The following is a 20,830-nucleotide window of genomic DNA, read 5'->3' as shown; positions in this document are numbered from 1 at the left end:
CTAAAGAAGCTTATTGGATGAGAAGAGAAACATTTTCAAGGAAAAAAAAACCAAGAAAGTCCAGTTGCCTACTGAACAGCACCTTTGGACATTGATATACACAGCTTTTCAGATTAGTTATTAGAAGAATAAAGAGAAAATGAAGGAGTTGAACTAGAATGAAGTTAATACTGGGGAAAAATAGATAAATTAGATCTTCCTCTAAATCAGTGGTCTCCAACCCTAATAGCCCAAGGGACCAGTTTCGGAGAGGGGGTTTAATACACAACCTAATTCTCATGCACGCGCAGACGAAGCTTTGCTTGCTTGCCCACCGTTTGCATAGTTCAGTTCCTCACAAGTCATGGACCGGTATTGGTCTGTGCCCCAGGATTGAGGATCCCTGCTCTAAAAAACTAAATTTTGCTAAAATTCAATTCTTTTGCTGGAATGTATCATATACAATTGCTGATATATCACTGCAACAACACATAGCAATGGTAACATTTAAAATCCTATGGTCTAATAAAACTATTTAAAGAGGAAGGGAACAATAAAACTATAATTTAATCATTACACAGTGCAATATATAAAATTAGAATGGAAAACAATCAGATCAATATTCACTATTAATATTGTTTTGAAGAATGGCATTAGCTATTTCATAGATGAAAGTGATATGGTCAATATTAAACTGGAGTTTTATAAGGAATATGTGAAGATTGGGAAGACGAAGGAACAGCAACAAGTATTAATTAGTAGAACAAAAAACCTCAGCATTCGAACTGTCTTTCTTGAAATTAGCTAATTTTGTATCCAATTGTCACTAAAGTGATTTTAGTACTTTTAAAATATGATATAAATTCTAATTACTGGCAAAGCATCCTAATGTAACAGATACAACTAGTTTACTTGTAGTGTATTCCTTCCACTCCTAACATGTCTTTTAAAAATTTCTTTAAAACTTGTTTTGTGCCAGCCAGAATTGCCTGCATTGAGATGGGCAGTAATATAAATTTGATTAATGAACGAACAAACATGATTCTAACACTTTGAGTTTTGATATTCAAATTAAAATAAATTTAATCTAAGAATTGTAAACTGTTAGATGATTTTGTTAGATGAACAGTTTATCATCTAAACTGTTAGATGATAATAATCTTTTATTTTTTAAATGAAAATATTTAAATGAGGCACTAAACCTAGACCCCACTCAGAAATATAAAACAACTTTCTAAACTATTCTCACAATGAAGTCTAATCTTAAATCTACAATACTTTATATTTCAAAAAGTGTCTTAATGCTTGTACGCCTATATATCCCAAGCCTATGCTTTCACTGAATCTAGTTAGAGCAACAAAAGTCACTACTCTTCTAGCCGTGCAATTCACTTAACAACCATGGTGATTCACTCAATGAACATAGTAAAATTGGTTGTAAAAATCTGGTCTGGCCACATTATGACTTGCATAAAAACTGCATCACTTAACAACCAAAATTCCAGTCCCAACTGTGATCATAAGCTGAGGAATAGCTATATAAAGTGCATACAGAATCAGTAGTATTTATTTTCAAGTGCATTTATTTAAAATAAAAAAACCACAATGGCTCAAGTGCTTAAGACAGTGGAGAAGGTATATTACTACAGCAGTTTGAGTCCTACCACTGTGTGAGAGTGAGTTCCCTTGCTTCAGCTGCTGACAACCTAGCAGTTTAAAAGAATGTAAATGCAAGTAAATAAATAGGTTATCACTTAGGTGGGAAGATAACAGCATTTCATGTTTCACTGTATGCTTTGCCCTGCGGCGTGATGTCCTGGTGACCATATGATCATAGACACATCTTTAGACAGTTCTGGTTCAATGGTTTAAAATACAGAGATGAGCCACGCCCTTTGAAGTCAGCTACAACTGTGGAATAAACCCACAGGGACTCCTTTACCTGTACTTTTTATTTAAAATGAAATAGCAATTACACTACCCAGGTTTAGCGACCTTTGTTGTAACATGATTATTCCATACTTAACTGACAAAAAGGAAGACAAAAGGTAACTTGGAATTTTATTTAATATAAAGGAGTACACTGGAAAAGATATAAAAAGTGTATATTACATTTCCAACTGTTATTTAACACTCTCTAGAGATGTTTTAAACTAAATTGGAACAGATTGTATTTTTCAGTTACTCAAGATTTAATGTTGAAATTTATTCCATTATATAATCATGAAAAAGTTGGCTTGATAAATAGTTGCCTAAATATTCAAGTTTTCCTTACAAATATAAACTTAATCTCTCATTCTAGTAGAAGTATATCTCTGACTATCAAATAAGTTCCTAGAACCAATTAAAGCTGAGGTATGCAACTATGAGGAATTTAATATGACTTATCCCAATATTTAATAATTTTGGCTTCTGTTCCTTAAATCTTTATAATTTTTACTGATATTTGGAGGGGGGGGCTGGGCAGGCCATACTGAAACCTTTGATAGGTTACATGCAATCTTGATATCTGAAACTACAGTCCTGATTTAGATGAAATGCTGAATATCTATCAAAATATATTTTTTTCTTTCTCAAACCGAAACATTAACAAGGCCATTTTTCCTTCCATTTAGCTTCTATAACCTCCATAATACAATGGGAAGATAGGAAGGAAAAGCCTCATTTTATATATGGTTGTGAAGTTCCTGCTCAGTTGAAATCGCATTAGATTTTCAAAATATTTTCAATATATTTCCTATGCTTATAAATGAAATAAATTAACAGTCATAAAGCATTACCATACTATTTTATGACCCATTTTAGTAGTTACCTATTCATTTACAATTAATACAATGTAAAACAGACTATTGGCTTCAGGGTAGGACATTAAACTTGGGTAAAAGAACATAAAATGCTTTGTAAAATGAAGAGTGGTGTCACAAATATATTCTTCTACAAGAATGGTGCATCCTGAACTGTTCAAATATCATCATTAGATGTGAAGCATTCATTCAATGCAAGAGTAACTATTGAAATAAAAGGCACTTCATCTGTTCATCTATTACTAGGAACTTAATTGAGCAATTTGTGTACTGGACCTCATATTATTTGTTTCCTTATTACACAGTATTACTGCAACATGAAATATACAAATTGAGCTACATAAACCTGCTTTAGAATATGCACATTGAATCCAAGATATAAAAACCCGTACAAAATATTCATGACGCTAGAGATTTCTTAAAATACTAATTACAAATCTAGAAACTTTTAGAAATGGGAAAAGTTAATCCAACTCAGTACAGTGCCATATCTGTGTAATACCAATATAATATTAGTGAATATTTTTATTTTTACATTTGGTTCAAAATATTTAAACCACTTAAGTAAAGGTCACCAGAAATCAGAGTTCTTACGCTGCAATTCAAGTTTGTTATTGAATTGTGATATTATCCCTTCCTAGAATGCTGATGTCAATAATTGTTTGAAAATGTTTCATCTCATTTGCAACCCTTACCTTTATACAGGCATCTACTGAAAAGCTGCTCATTGAATAATGAACAGTTTTTTTTCACCCACATTAGGATTAAGAATAAACTAGTGAACTGGGGAAACCATATTTATTTATAATTTTATCAGCATTTGAATTCAGCTCTCCAGATAAGAGGCTGGAAAAAAATCATCCCTCCACAAAAGTGAGAGAGAAAGAAAACTAACTGAAGTATAAAAGGCAGCACAATTACCCGAAATCTGAATCTGGACCATCTGGAGTCATGTGTTCTGTGTCTGTGCCATTTTCTAAAATAGGAGGCGTTTTCCTGTGTTCCATTGTTAAGCCGTTGACTGATTTACTTGAACTCTGTAATGATGGCCAGGCATCTTTGTTATTACTGTTGGGTCTGGAAAGAGGTGAAAGTAAAAGAGAGTTCAAGTTATAGAGAAAATCTTAAAACTGAAACATTGGGGAAATTATTCCTTGTTCCTTAAATGATGCTGAGGAACAGGAAAATCGTTAACTCAATTGTAGTGTCTGCATGTAGCACTACAGAAGTAAGAGTGAGGAAGGGCTGCATCAGGTAAAGAAATTACATTTGTATTTGTGAATATGTAATGGTCTAGGCAACTCTGACCATCAACATCTAGAATACTCAAAGACTTCACATTGTCTGTTTTTTATTATTTCTTGAATATGGTTCATCTTCCATCTGATAAACTGTATTCCTACACTCTCAATATGAATTTTCCCTGTGCTGGCTACATACTTCTAGAACGTATTAATTATTATTATTATTATAAACCTCAGCTAATCTACCTTGCTTTTAACTACTTCTCATCTTTTAATCCCCAACACTTTTACCAATATGCACATCTAAATTTAGGCTTCTCTGGAATGGAAAAGGAATTAACATCTTTAGCTATTTAGATAATTTCCATAGGAATACATGAACTTCTGTTCACATTAAAGGAAACATGATTATAGCTGTTTTCTTCTATTTGTTGACCCAGTAGTTTTTCCTTGTTACTTTTAGAAAGTGCTATTTGTATGAAAAAATAAAAATTTCAGAATCTTATACTACATGTTACATATGTGTACATGTAGTCTTCAACTTACAACAGTTCATTTAGTGACCATTCAAAGTTATGGCACTGAAAAAAGTGACTTATGACCATTTTTCACACTTATGACCATTGCAATATCCCCATGGTCATGCAGTCAAACTTCAGATGCTTGGAAATGGGCTCATATTTATGACAGTTGCAGTGTCCCGGGGTCATATGATCATCTTTTGTAACCTTCTGATCAACAGAATCAATGAGGAAGCCAGATTCACTTAACAACCGTGTTACTAACTTAACAACTGCAGTCATGTATTTAACAGCTGTGGCAAGAAAGGTTGTAAAATGGGACAAAACTCACTTAACAAATGTTTCACTTAGCAACACAAATTTTGGGCTCGATTGTGGTTGTACGTTAAGGACTACCTGTTTATGCTACATTTTTTTGCAATATAGAAAGTTCTAGGTTCTCAAAAATGGTTTAAAAGAAATCAATATGAATATGTACTTATGCATTTTAAAATTATGTAAGCTGGTAATGGAACAAAACACTTTTTTACTGTTTTCCATTTTTGGGATCTATTCACTGTTTTTCTTTATTAGTGCCTTTATCCTCTCCAGCAACGGATGAAGATAAAAACAGCATAAATGCTTCAGTTCCGTTTTTCAAATGGAGAATGACAATCTCCGAAATTATTACCAGTTATGCTAATCTCTGCTCAAAAATGCAGTGTTCAGAAAAAATCGATACCTAAAAATCTATTTTAGATGAATGTATTTATAATTGCTACTGCTGCAAAGTTTTCATAAAATGGGCTTCCTAAAAAGACCTTAAGCAGAAAGTAGGAATTTGACATTTTCTGCAGAAGAACAGGCAATTTCTGTAGACTTTTCCACAATATATACATGTATCAAAAATCTTCATGAAATATTATTTGGCACAAATTACATTGGTATTTTGAGAAGAGGGTCATCTTTGCCTGCCACATAATACCACTTCTTTTTTATACAAAGATAAATAAATTAAAGAGCTAAACTCAGTCCTTTTTAAAAATATGCTATCAAGAACAGCTTACTAGACTCTAGGATTTCTTTTGATTCACTTTCATGCTGCTTGCTTTCTTTTAAGTCTGATAGTGAAGACTTAAATGCTGGGTAGCATAGAAAATTTAGGCAATCTATAAACTGCGAGAATCTATATTTGGATCAAATAAATATATCACAAATGCCACTTTGATGTCAGTCAATTCCACACAAAATCATTTTGCAAGAATGATTATGAAGCTTTAGACTCTTCCTTTGTTGAGACAGGCCACCTCAAAATTTGTTGTCATTTCAGAATCCAGTGCTGTTATTTCTCCTTTTCTTATAATGCAACTCATTTTGTGAGAAAATTTAATTTGAACCTCACTTGATGTTTCTTTCGATATATGTTTCTTTTGAGACAGACATTAAATAGAGTATAACTAGATAGAACATGATCCAAACAAGACACTCAAATTAAAAAGATCAAGCTGATTGTCCTGTTCACTTGAAATCAATTGCTTGGATTAAGAAGAAAAGTCTACACTGTACTTATTACAAATTTTCCTAATACATTTTTAACTTAAGATCTCATCAACTTTCCTAAACACCAAGTTCCTTTAATTATTTCTCAAGTTAATCCTCTGAATCAACATGGGACAAAATGACGAAGAAATATAAGACCCTGCTATATGAAAGTTTATTTGAAAAGTATTTTTACTAAGCCATTAAAAAAAGAACTTATTCTTGATCACCATCCATTTGCTCTAGTCATCAACTACTGATATTTATTGCACCAGCCCTATCCAATCATTATACTATTAACAAATTTTGCTTTCTTTTAGATTATTAATTAAAAACATACTTAACAAATGTTTTAATACAATACTTTCTAAGCATAAAATTACTTGTTTCTAAATAATAACAATATAGCCATGTTAAGATAATCAGTGAAACTTTTAACTTGACAAAAGTACCCTAAAAAGTAAGAGACCCACAAACTGTTAAATAGCAGGACTGTAAGCCCCTTGAAGGACAGTTTCAAAACAACCAAAACATTACTTTAAACTTGCTTCCTGAAGTATTCCATCTACCTGAAGACTCAGTACGATCACTTTGAAGACATTTTGATGTCATCTGAACTTTTATGTGCATTTAGAAAAGACACTTGACTAGAACTGACACCAAAGAAAAGTGCTGGTAACAGCTGATACTATTGAAACAACATCGGCTGGAGAATTACCCATGCTGAGAATTTTGAATACACTTCCTCTCAAGTACTGTAATCTAAAAATCACCAACATAATGTAAAGTATGTAGAAACACAATTTGAATAAGGTATCAAATGTAAGAAAATTTACATAAAGATTAATTTTATTTTTTAAAGGCTCTGCGGAAATATTACCTTCTTCTAAGTCTGACCAATTTGTTCAGTTTGCACTACCAAATTGAAGACCAGGTCTACTTCATAATAATAGTTTATAAAACATTATTCAGAACATCAGTCAAAACTGAAATGAATTCAGATTATACTCCAAAAACCTATCAGCATGGTTATGACCATGACATTCTAGGTAAATGTATATATGCCAACAGAAAGGCAATTTTGTTAAAAACAATTTTAAATTTAATACACATATGTACATATGTTTGAAAATATCCCACACATCTATATCAAAAATAGAAGTAACGCAAAAAGAATAATTTCCATCTATATTGATTTACGAAGTCATGAAGTAAAATTGATCAAGAAGAAAAGGAGTTTTGATGGAAAACAAGTAAACTCTGATGGAGAACCTGTACTTACACATCATACCTCTGTAGAGAAGTCACTTTGTTTTTGTTCTTGTCAACCACACTTGTGGACAACTGGAGAAAGTTGGGGTTTAATTTGTATAGCTCTTGGAGTAACTTCTGTTCATATTCTTGATGCTTGCCAGCCTGAAGTGAAAGAAAAGTCAGAAGTAAAAAAAAACCCTGATCAATTAAAGCATTTATTTTATTCCATGACATACTAGTATCTCCACAAAATACTACTGCACAATACACACAAGTTCCCAAATCAATGGATAAAATAGTACAAGAGTGCCAAATCATTATAAATCATTGTCAGAAATGGAAAATCTGGTTTGTTACACAAACAGTCCTTTTTTAGTCAGCACATTTAGCACTGACAACTTGGTCATTAAGTAAAGCATTCTCTAAATGAAACCATAACTATTTTATTATCTTATTTTTCCTTTCCTTTACACTCCTGCAAAGATTGTAAACTGATTTCAAAATTACTTTCTCATCACTGTCATAACTGCAAATGGTAGCTAAATGAGGACTACCTGCAAACTGAATTAGAGTTTACTAGTATGCTGAAATTTTAGTCCACTCCATTACATCTATATAAATTATGCTATATAACAGGTTATGCTGATTTAGTGGGAATACTAATTTTGATTTGAAAAATAAGGTTTGCTATTCAAGTTTCAATTGATGTTAACTATTGCGAAGATCCTTACATAATTTTTGAAAAATGGATATATAACTTTTCTGCCCAATTAATGTGCTCTATCATTTCTAGCATAAAATATTTAAATGTCAAATTTATTTTTCATCAATATATATTTTGACCAATACCTTTAAGGCTAAAAAAAATTCAGCTTTTAGGAAATTTTAATTTTGTAAGACCAAATACACCACAAAACCATCGTCTCTCTCATGTGATTTAATTCAGATTTTATTGAGTTACTGATTTAATTTGACATACCCGGTTTGATCAGTTTTATGCTAGCAAAAAAGCACTCATATACTATTTAATTTTGACAATAAAGTGTTGGAGAGTTTTTGCCTTTCAGGATCAACTGACAACAGCCAAGAGATTAGTAATAAAAAAAGATGGGGTGAGGAGGAGGGGACAGAATTTTTGGGCCATCACACAATTACATTTTAGTGATATTGTCCAAAATCTCACAATTTCAGAGCTTTCATACAAAAGTATTACAACCCATTAATAGTCTCATTCAACTTATTGATAATTTCAGGTAAATCTTTCACATTTCAGAAGATTTGATTATCTATTTTATTTATTTAATCTACAGGGGCAGTGCTTTGGATTCTTTTCCAAAAAGTTATTTAGAGATTCTCCTGGAACTGCAAATGTAAACCTACTTATAACTTCTTAAAACAGCTATATTATGTTGTGAGAATTGTACTTATAGCCTTTAGTGCATTATAGTGCTTAACAGCTCATTTTATAATTCTGCTTTATAGCTCACTCTTTCTTAACCTTGACTTTATCAGCAATTTTGATTGGGGAGGGGAGAGGGGGGAGACCTGTTTTGCCATATGGGATCAATTTTTGAAGAAAGGAGTGGCTTAGGACAAAAACATTAACCTTCAAAATACCTACCTGCATTTCTTCTTTTGTGAAACTGGCTGCTTCATCCCCTAATTCATGTAGGTACATACAGTCTGGCTTTGGACACTGCATGTTCTTCAGAAAATAACTGCAGTACTTTGTGGTTCCTAAAGATGCCTGATGAAAGATATAGTGTGTCAAAAAATTTTTTTTTCAAAGATAACAAACAATATACTGCAGAAGTAGATTTGCCTTCATAAGGAAAGAAGGAAATGTCATGTTACTTTTTTGTTGAATAAATCAATGCAAAGCCAATTTCTCAGGGTTTTTTGTTCAATTATATCACCATTAATAAATGTTTAATGTTAAATATCATTATGTCCATATATATGTTAAAGAAGAAAAACACTTTACATGAACTATACTTACTTTCTTAGTGATAAAGAGTTGCTGATCCCAGTAGAGGTCATTAAATAAGTACTACTTGTACTGAGCTTACCAAATATGCATGTTATTCTGAAGAATTTATTTATTCAATTTCTATAGCCCAACTCAACCAAGAGACTCTAGGCAGCTGTCTCATTCATTCAATGGCTGTTACTTCCAGATAAGCATGAAAAAGATTTTTGGTTCCTGTCAATCATCAATCCTACAATAGTCTATTCCCATTTAAGTTGACATGGTATAAACGTACATTCATCACATCCCCAGTTCTCCAGTAAATGTTCACAATTAGGCAGGAAATGGGAGAGATGAACAAAAAGTCATTGCATCTAGAGTGGAGATTCTGAAAAAATCTATGCCTCAACAAGGCAAAAGCAATATGAATACCTTCTTTTCCTCACCTGAGTCTTCAGGCAACTGGTTCACAGTATTTTCAACTAGATATATGCATCTTCCACCCATTAGTTTTTCCTTCAACAGTGCCTGTCTATCTGCCAAATGTAAGAGAACCCTTCCTTTGTCTTTCCGTTGGATAAATCTGGTAAATTCTTATACAGATGCAAATGCTAAAGTTATAAAATATTTGTTAACATTACCTTAAGTGTTCTTCCATCTACTACCACATTATTAACGCATTGTATAGCTCTGAGTGCATCTTCTGACCGGATATATGTTACATATGCACTTGCACTTGGACCCTAGATTTTTTAAGAAAATTACAAGTCAGATCCTTAAGTACTTAAAATTTTATAAAGTTGTAAGCTAAATGTAAGACTTAACTTATAAAACTTTATAAAAATAAGTCCAGATAAAGTTTTCAAAATTACTATTTACTTTAAAATTAGTAATAATTAGGACTGCAATGTACGATTAATGCACAATTAAACTCAATGTAAAAATAAATCTTATTAATAAAGTTATTAATCATCTTAAGTACTTATTAATATTCTTGCTGGTAAGAAACATCTTAAAATCTATTTCTGCTTCATTACACAGATACAAAGTGTTTAAAATGTGACAAAATTGCAAATTTTAAGAATAAAATTAATTTATTGTTTCAAAGCATTGCACATAGGTGTAAATGTATTCAACAGACCAAATCATCTAAAATCATAAAAAATGTTTTATGGAAAAACAGTAATTTCTTAAAATTCACCTTTAACTTTATGACTAAAGAGATATTTGAACTAGTAAATATCAGATTTGTGTGCTACTATTGCTACCTATTTTTTAATCTAATTTCGTAGGACAGTCAGGAAAATGCCAACACCATAATTATCCAAAATCTCTATTATACAGCTGGGTTTACTTGTTTCCTGAGGATTCTATTTGTTCCTTTAGCATTTAAAATAAATTGTTCAAAATAATGCAATTGTGCAGTTCAATGGGAAATAAGTGTACCATAAAGTTGCTGAATTTTGAACACTGCACAATCCTACCAAGTAATATACTCTGAGATAAAACTATCTGAGTATCAATATGGCATTAGCATACCTTTCCTCAATATATTATTCTGAGAGGAAAATTAAAAACAATTACTTTCTTATTAGAATATGTAAAATAAATTTAGTATTTTTGTTTTTGTTTTTTCAATTTACATTTATTAGTGCTTAATAAACATCATGTTGTCTGGATGCTTAATTTCCTTAACAATACAGATTACATTCTTAATCTCCACCCCTTTTTTCCAATCATTGGTAAAATGATAAGTTCCATACTGGACAATATTCTGTGTCTTCTTTCTGTTTAATTTTCAATGGCAGTCTATCCATTTCTGCACAATCTATAAATTTAGTATATTAATGACTGTATTGACTAAACAATGGTGATTGCTACACACTTCAATGTGGAATATGAACATATGTATCGATATAAAATCATTTAATTCATTAACCGAGTTAAAATAAGTAGAAGTCTGTAACTATTCTTATACAATGCCCATAATTTGAGAATCCTCTTAAATCATATTGTAGTAATCTAGGTTGTGTATTTGACTGAATTTTAGTTATTACATCACTAAGTAAAATATAAGCAATTGTATACCAACACATAGCTCTTTACATTCCACAGAAATATTGAGTTTGCTCCTTTCCCTCAGAGATACAGAACAATATCTTACCTGTGAGCCTGCATATGATGTGCTATTATTGATGACAACTTTGTGTATTTTACCAAATTTTCCAAAATATTCTGGCCTTTTCAAAACCTGTATAGGATAACATAACAAAAATAAATTTTATAATTGCAAGTTTTTTATAAACTCATACCATTGTTTAAGATAAATTTGAAGTTATTTGTATTGGCTTTGGAAATATCTCTTAAATTTGGCTCCAGGAAAGATAAAATGATGTTAAGTATCAGGCAACTCAACATTAAAAACAACAATACATGGCTATTGTATTAAATACTTCAGAAAAGTGCAGAATAATAATCTTATTTGGTAACCTTAACATACTTAAGATACAATGCAAAATTCAGAATACAGATATTCTCAGAAGCTCAAGTCTTAATAAATAAAATCTTGATAACATGGAGTAATATTGTTCACAACTTCCCAATTTCAATAAAACAATTTCAATAAAAGTTCAGTTCATACATAGAAAGTAATCATGTTTTCCATCCATTTTAAGCCACATATGCTTTTTTTTAGATTTACAGTTCTTTCTTTCCTTTTTTCCTTTCTTGTTTTTGTCATATTTGGACACTTCTTTTAAAATTCTGTTTACAGATTGAAAACCATACATTTAAAAAAAGAATATACTAGAGAAATGAAAGGTGCACTGTTAGAAACAGCTTACCTCTGGATCTGCTAGACGCTGTGATAAACCTACTACAAAAACAAGGTTCTTCTGTACAACCCGTACACTGGCCAGATGCTTACGATTCTCTGATATCTTCTGTTTTCTCTCATTTTGTTTCTGCTTCTTTTCGTTTTTTATCCTCTGCAGCTCTTCTTGGGAGAGTGGCTTGTATACTGCTGGATCTTCTGGATATGGCTTTAAAAAAAAGGAATACATATTCAAGAACTAATGCTGGAATTGATACTGCCTAAAAAGCTACACAGAATGGAAAATCTTGCTGAGTGAAATGAACTTTGGAAGAAGGTCCCTCATATTCAATAGGGAGACTAAGCTAATAATATCTCTTATTTTCAGGAATCCTTGTTTTATTACAATCTACTTATTCAGCAGGGATGATAGGCATTATACCTGTGCCTTCTAGCAATTCCTCTTTAAAGCCTTGTTACAAATTGGACTGAAATGTGAAAAGGCTATTACGGACGATTTTATACATTCTCATAACATACCGAAGGAGGCAGCTAAGGCCCCTGGGGGGAGTCATGGATCACTATCCCTGTAGGAAGAAGGAAGAGGCGGAGAAAGAGGAACAGGAATAGGAAGAGAGGATGCCGTGCTGGGGTTTTCTTTAGGTTGAGTAAGTTTCCACACAAGCCTTCAATTCCAAGTATATTTCTTACCAATGCAAGATCTCTGACTAACAAAATGGATGAATTAAGGCTACAGATTGCAAAGACTAAATTCATCAAGAACTGCTGTGTTTTGCTAATCACAGAAACTTGGCTTCACTCATTCCAGATGCAGCTGTTGAGCTGGAAGGCTACATAGCTCACCGACAGGACAGGAGTAGAGATTCTGGCAAGAGCAAAGAGGGAGGTTTAAGCCTTTATGTGAACAAAAGCTGGTGTATCAATACAAAGACTGTAGACAGCCACTGCTCCATGGATCTGGAGTATATGACTCTAAAACGTAGACCATATATCTCCCACGGGAATTCAGCGTGGTTTTGATTACTGCAGTCTATGTCCCACCTGATGCCAACACTACCATAGCTTTGGGATTCTTGTATAACATTGTTAGTAATCAGCAGAATAAGTATCCTGATGCTGTGCATATCATAGCGGGGGACTTTAATCAAGCTGATTTAAAAGCAGTGCTCCCTAAATTCTATCAGCATGTTAAGTCTAGAGGAGCAAACATATTGGACAAAGTATATACCAATATCAAACTATAAGGTTATACAATTACCACATTTGGGACAATCAGACCATATGTCACTGCTTTTAGCACCCGCGTACATCCCTCTTAGGAGACGGATTCTGCCTATAATAAAGACAGTGAAATCTTGGCCAGAAGATGCTTCCCAACAACTTCAGGATTGTTTTGAGAACACAGATTGGGATATCTTTACCACCCTGACCTAGAGGTGCACACTGCAATTATTCTGTGCTATATCAAACACTGCACAGATACTATCACTGTGGATAAATGTATTAGGATCTATCCCAATCAGGAAACCCTGGATGACCAAGGAAGTCCAGCGCCTCTTGCGTGACATGACCAAGGCCTTTAGGTCCGGTGATGGGGCAAGATACAGTGTTGCCAGAGCTAATCTGAAGAAAGGTATTCGGAAGGCCAAGACTGATTATAAGAGGAAGATTGAGGATAATTTTTATAGCAATAACATGAGGCAGGTGTGGCGAGGGATTCAGCAAATTACAAACCATTAACCAACCAATGTCATCCCTGCTGAGGGGGATGCTTCATTGGCAGAGGAACTGAATCATTTCTTTGCTCACTTTGAAGTGGAGACATCAGAGACAGATAAAATACAACCACCAGCCAATTGTAGCCCCCACCTCATTGTGGAGGAACAGGAGGTGAGAAGCATTCTGAGGGCTGTGGACCCTAGAAAGGCTGCCGGTCCTGACGGTATCTCTGGCCGAGTGCTTAAAGACTGGGCTGATCAGTTGGCTGGAGTCTTTACCAGGATTTTCAATCAGTCTTTATCCCAGTCCACTATTCCATCTTGTTTGAAGATGGTGTTTGATTTTATTTTGGTGCAATGACAATAAAGTAAACTAAACTAAACTAAACTCTCAGTGAATAATTTTTACATTAAATTTCTTTATAAAACCAGTGCGTGCTACAGTTGATATTTTGCAAATTACTCAAAAATTATATCAAATAAGCTAAAACATATTAATTAATTTCTAATTTTTGTCAGGTATCTCTGTTAAACTTTGCTACTGTCCTTTAGACAAATTAGACAAGAGGTCTAATTTTTGTTTGAAGGCTTCCACCATTGTTCTGCCGCCAAAGAAGTTCCTTATCAATAACCTCAACGATTACAGACCAGTGGCACTCACTCCTATCATCATTAAGTGCTTTGAGAAATTGGTCTGCCGGCACATCATTTCTGGTCTTCCGCATACATTTGATAAACACCAGTTTGCATACAGAAAAAAATAGATCGACAGAGGACGCTATAGCCATCACTCTTCACACTGACTCATCTAGAACAGCAAGGGGGCTATGCGAGGATGCTTTTTGTGGAGTTTAGTTCTGCGTTTAACACAGTTCTTCCACATAGATTAGTGTCTAAACTTCTGGACCTTGGGCTTTCTAATTCAATCTGCCTTTGGATTATGGATTTCCTGTCTGGGTGCTCACAGAGGGTCACATTAGGTAATCATACCTCTTCAGCCCTTATTCTTAACACTGGTGCACCACAGGGTTGCGTGTTGACTCCCTTACTCTATACTCTTTATGTGCATGATTGCATTCCCACTCACGCTAGTAATACTATTGCTAAATTTGTAGATGATACAACAGTGGTGGGACTTATCTCCGGGGGGGGGGGGATGAGTCTGCCTACCTGAGATGAGGTAGACCAGTTGCTTTCATGGTGTGGAGACAATAACTTGGTTCTCAACACCAATAAGACCAAGGAGCTTATAGTGGATTATAGAAGGAACAGATCAGACATCCAGCCCTTGCTTATCAGTGGAGACCGAGTGGAGCAAGTGGCCAATTTTAAGTTTCTGGGTGTTATTATAAAAGAGGACCTGACCTGGGGGGCTCACATTGCAGCCCTGGTCAAAAGGGCCCAGCAGAGATTATACTACCTGAGACTTCTCAGAAAACAACAACTGAATGAAAATGGGCGTTGGTTCTTACCTGACACGCCATTTCTCTTGGAGCTGCGAGGATCATCCAGAGAGTGGGTAGTGCTTCAGTCTTCTGCTGTTGTAGGCTGAGTTAATTCTTTAGGAACGCTCCTCCTTCCGTCACGTGACTCCATTGGAGCGTTCCCCCAGTTTATATGAAGACAAGAGGAAACAGGAATTCGTGCTCTCATCTGACTAGACTTCTACCGAAGGAAGCCTCAGCGGAGGGATATCTGTCAATCCTATAATGCCGAATAAAGGGTGACGGGGAAGCCCACGTTGCTGCCTGGCAAATGTAGATTATTGGAGCCTGGGTAGCCCAGGCAGCTGACGTAGCCGCGCTCCTAGTGGAATGAGCCGTAATACCCCTGGGCACCTGGAGAGCCTGAGCCTGATATGCTTTGGCAATGGCCGCCCTTATCCAACGCCCTATAGTGGTTGGGGGAGCATTGAGCCCCTGTGACTTTGGTTGGAAGGATACAAACAGGGCTTCGGACTTACAGAAGGTCTCAGTACGTTTAATGTAAATCCGCAAGGCACGTCTGACGTCCAGAGTGTGCCAGAGTCTCTCCCTTTCATGAGTTGGCCTGGGGCAAAAGTTGGGAAGAATAAGTTCTTGAGCCCTATGGAAGACCGAATTAATCTTGGGCAAGAAGGAAGGGTCAAGCCGGAGGACCACCCGGTTGGGGTGGAAGATGCACAGGTCTTTCCTAACAGACAGTGCGGCGATCTCTGATATCCTACGGGCTGAAGTGATCGTTACCAGGAAAACTACTTTATAGGATAGGAACTGAAGCGAAACCTCTCTTAAGGGTTCGAAGGGTGGCTTTGTGAGGGAGGTAAGGACCCTGTTGAGGTCCCAGGTTGGATACCGGTGAAGGGCCGGAGGACGCAAATTTGTGGCCCCCTTCAGAAAGGCTCGAATACGGGGATGGTGAGAGAGGAACTGCCTTCTCCACCGGAGATGACTGTAGACAAGGCAGCTACCTGCCGTCTTAGCGTGTTGGGGGACAGCCCCTTACTGAGATCCTCCTGGAGAAAGTCAAGCACTTGGGCAATGGAGGGGTTAGTTGGGTCAATAAGAAGCTTGACACACCATTTACGAAAAATGGTCCAGGTGGCGTCGTAAATCCTTGTAGTTGAGGGTCGCCTGGCTGCTAAAATGGTATCGATGACTTTGTTAGAGAGGTTTTCCCTCTTCAAACGTTCCCGCTCAACCTCCAGACGGCTAGTTAAAGCCATTGGGGGTTCGGGTGGAGGAGGGGACCTTGGGACAGGGAGATTCTGTCTGCTGGGATCCTCCGGGGGGGGGGGCTACTGATAGGCTGCGGAGGTCTGCGAACCAAGGGCGACGGGGCCAATAAGGTGCTACCAGAATCAGTTCCGCCCTCTCTTGAAGGACCTTCTGAAGGACTAAGGGCACCAGCGCCAGGGGAGGGAAGGCATAAAGGAGGCCCGTAGGCCATGGACACCAAAGAGCGTTGTGGTCCTCCCCCCCTGGGGATGGGAATCTTGAAATGAACCTTGGAAGGTGGGTATTGAGGGGGGAGGCAAACAGGTCTACCACTGGTGGCCCGAAGATGGATGTCGCCTCCCTGAATAGAGCTGGGTGGAGGCGCCACTCCGACTGGTCTATGGTGGCCCTGCTCAACCAGTCTGCTCGGGTGTTGGAGGTGCCCGAGATGTGGTCCGCCCTGAGAGAATGTAGATGAGACTCCGCCCACCGACAGAGGTGCTCGGCCTCCCTCATTAGGCAGAATGATTGAGTGCCCCCCTGCTTGATGTGGGCTTTGGCCGTGATGTTGTCGGTGAGGATGAGAACGTGGCGGCCACGTACCTGGGGGAGGAAACTGCGGAGGGCCAGATGGACGGCGCGAAGCTCCAACCAGTTTATGTTGCATAGTTTCTCCGTCGCTGACCATCTGCCCTGTGCTGTAAGGGACTGGAGATGAGCGCCCCATCCGGACAGACTAGTGTCTGTGGTGACGGTGACTCTTGGGGGCTCCTTGAGGGGGCAGCCCTTGTTGATAGATGCCTTGCTCCACCAAAGAAGGGAGGTGAGCACCTTTGGTGAAACCCTGACCTTGCGCTTTGAGTTGCTTGATCCGGATCTTTGGTACGGGAGCAGGAACCACTGGAGGCAACTGGAGTGGAAACGGGCCCAGGGAATAATGGAAAGACAAGATATCATTTTACCCAGTAACTGGGATAGTTCCAGAAGGGAAACCCTCTTAAGGCGTCTGATACTTGTTACAGATTTTTGGATACTGAGAATTCTCTCCTCAGATAGAAACACCTTTCCCTTCACCGTGTCGATCACCGTCCCCAGGTGAGTTATCCTGGTGGAGGGGGATAATTGAATTTTCTTCCAATTGATGAGGAACCCGTGATCCTGGAGAGAGGATAGGGTAGTCTGGGTATTCCTCATTGCCTGTTCCCTGGAAGCGGAAAGGATGAGAATTGTTAGGGTTTTGAGGATTAACCCCTAGAAGAGTATTGCAGCAGTAGTCAAGCCAGGCAACCAAAGGAGAGCGGAAGGGCCCCAGAGTATACACACACTGAACACAAACACTGTTTGTAGTTTAAATAGTTTTTAATCCAGTTAGAGTTTAAGCATTGTCATTCAGTCCATTAAGTCATTCACAGTATTTCCATCCAGAAAGACTTACTAGTATAGTCCAAGTTAAGAGTCCTTGCAATATCTTTATCAGCCGATAAAGATATCTTCTCCTCCTCCGGTTTCACTCTCCAGAGAAACAAACGCTGGATATTCAGCAAACAGTAGCAAACAATAACAGTTCAGTCACAGGCACTCACAGTCAGTAATCACAGTTAGTCGCAGTAGCACACAGTTACAGACGGTAACAGACAGTAAGCTTTCCAGCTTCTAATGCTTCCTTATATTGTAACTTCTAACCGCACCCTTAATCGGCTAATTGCCTGCTGCATTGTGCTTAAAGTGATAAGCACTTAAACCATGATATCTAAGTTTTATATATTTATTCACCCAAACCATATTTGGTATCAATGTTATACCTAACATACTCCCCTTTTGGGTGAAATAAATATATAATACCTTACAATCTTATCCCATATTTTTCACAACTCTCCTGGTGCTTACTGGCACCTTGGGCTTTAGTAAAATTATCAGCTAAATTGTCCTCCGACATACAGTACTCTAGCTGAATCATCTTACTTTTTACAGATTGTCTCACGTTTAGATATCTTAGATCTGTATGCTTGCTCCTTGTTTTTACTCCAATATTTGTGGCCATTTGAATTGCTGCCTGATTATCTTCATGTATAATTATAGGATAATCTACAGTTATACCTATATCAATTAACATTTGTTTATACATTATTAATTCTGTACATAACAATGATAAACAGGAGAATTCTGCCTCCATAGTAGACAAACTTATATGCTGTTGTCTTATTGATTTCCAGCCTATTAATGTCTTACCTAGCATTATGGCTGTTCCTGAAGTCGACTTTCTAGTGTCTCTTTCTGATGCAAAGCTAGCATCTGCATAAGCACTCAGAATTAAATCACCCTTTGGTTCTAAATACAATGAATAATTCATTGTCTTTTTAAGATATCTTAATATCCTCTTAGCTGCAATCCAGTGTCTTTCACATGGTGCAGAATTGAATCTAGCCAACTGATTCACACAGTACGATATATCTGGTCTAGACCAATTACTAATATAACTCAAACTACCAATTAAAGATTGATAAATCACCTTATCAAACTCAGGGCTTTGTACATCAGTGTTGCTAAACTCCTGACTCATTGGAGTCTTAGCTGGCTTACAAAGCTCCATCTTGTAATCTTTTAGCAATTTGCTTATCTTATCTTCCTGAGATATCTTAAAACCTTTCCTTGTTTTCTTTATATTCAAACCGAGATACTTCTTTATCTCCCCTAATTGCTTGATCTTTATTCTCTTTCCTAATGATGCTATTATTTTATTTGCTTCATCATTAGTTTCAGTTATCAATGCAATGTCATCTGTGAATAGTAATAATAATGATACTTTCCCATTTGTCTCCCTTTTAAACAGACATGGATCGGCTAAACCAGCTTTAAATCCTATATTGTTAAGTTCCTTTACAATATACTGGTTCCATTCATAGCCTGATTGTTTAAGACCATAGAGACTTTTCTTTAACAACCAACAATCATTATTATCCTTATTTTCACTTTTAATACCAACAGGTTTTTTTATATAAATAATATGTTTTAATGGGGCGTGCAAGTAAGCAGTTTCCACATCTAGATGGTTAACTATATAGTTTTTACTAGCTGCCCACACTAAAGCTGCTCTCAAGGTTGCTGCCTTAAGACTAGGTGCAAACACCTCATCATAGTCATTAGCATTCTGCCTAAAACCTTGGGCTACTAACCTTGCCTTATGGATTAAATTACCATCTTTATCTGTTTTTACCTTAAATATCCATTTGCAGCCAATGGATTTCTTTCCTGCAGGTAATTTGGCATTTTCATACACCTTCATATCACTTAATGAATTCAGTTCCTTATTCATTGCTGCATACCATTTTTCTTTTTCCTTATTAGGATACTTTTTAATTTCTTCTACAGAATTAGGAACTTGATTAATCTGGCACACTGTGTTAGCCTGGTACCTATCAGGCGGTCTAGATACACGTGTAGTTCTTCTGGGAATTACAGGGCTTACAGGAGGACTTTGTCGAACTACTACTTGTTCATCTTCCTCATCCTGTTCAGCTATTGAATCTGTTTCTTCCTTTATGGGCACTATTTCATCCTGTATTTGTCTCTTTACCTTATTTTTAAAGTTACAGGGATAACTAATGGGATTTCTATAGGATTCAATAATTACATCTTTATTGGCATCCTGTTCTAATTTCTCCCATCCTTCATGTTCTAGAAATTGGGCACTAGCACTACATAACACTTTAGATGTGCCTTTCTCCCAAAATCTATATGCCCTATGGTTTGCCTGATAACCAACGAAGAAAAATCTTTTAGCTCTATGTTGCCCTTTTTTCTGAGTTGTGCAGGAATATGCACCCATGCTGGTGCACCAAATGTGTGCAGGTAACTTAGGTCAGGTTTCCTGCCATGCCATCTGGTAAATGGAATTTCACCTGTTGTTGTATTAACAACGTTGTTCAATATGTTATTAGCACACATTGTAGCCTCCCCCACAAAGAATCAGGTAACCCAGAATCATTTAACATTGTTCTAACCATTGCCTGTAGTGTTTGGCCTCTTCTTTCAATAAAAGCATTATGTTCTGGCCTGTATGGAGCAGACTTCTTATGCTCTATTCCAGCTACCTTAAGTCTGTTCTGGAATTTGTTATTAATAAATTCCGTACCATTATCTGTCACCAGGATTATCAGTTGCCGTTTAGACTTTCTTTCAGCAAACCTAAGCCAATTGAAAAAATGTTGATATGTTTCAGTTTTGCTTTTCATTAAATAGCAAAACCCATATCTAGAATAATGGTCCATAATGCTCAGTATATATCTAGCACCCC

At 36.3% G+C, this 20,830-nt stretch overlaps 1 protein-coding gene across 8 annotated transcripts in view; it reads right to left on the bottom strand.

Moving 5' to 3' along the window:
* CNOT4 (CCR4-NOT transcription complex subunit 4) overlaps nt 1-20,830 on the bottom strand; it is a 79,913-nt gene that overhangs the window by 25,548 nt on the left and 33,535 nt on the right. For 2 of the 8 annotated variants that reach the window (XM_026694322.2, XM_026694344.2), the window contains exons 3-8: nt 12,133-12,330; nt 11,454-11,540; nt 9,931-10,032; nt 8,942-9,067; nt 7,349-7,482; nt 3,705-3,860 (exon numbers count right to left, since the gene is read on the bottom strand). In XM_026694322.2, coding sequence (XP_026550107.1) covers nt 3,705-3,860; nt 7,349-7,482; nt 8,942-9,067; nt 9,931-10,032; nt 11,454-11,540; nt 12,133-12,330 — 803 coding nt within the window. The remainder of the gene's footprint in view (nt 1-3,704; nt 3,861-7,348; nt 7,483-8,941; nt 9,068-9,930; nt 10,033-11,453; nt 11,541-12,132; nt 12,331-20,830) is intronic. The other 6 variants (XM_087968189.1, XM_026694328.2, XM_026694350.2 and 3 more) reach the window with 3 other exon arrangements.

This window comes from Notechis scutatus, chromosome 6 (assembly GCF_049901735.1).
Source record: "Notechis scutatus isolate UNSWTSFEM ecotype Mainland chromosome 6, rNotScu1.2, whole genome shotgun sequence".
Lineage (NCBI taxonomy): Eukaryota > Metazoa > Chordata > Lepidosauria > Squamata > Elapidae > Notechis > Notechis scutatus.
The sequence above is the reverse complement of the archived record's forward strand: the minus strand, read 5'-3'. Positions and strand labels throughout refer to the sequence as shown.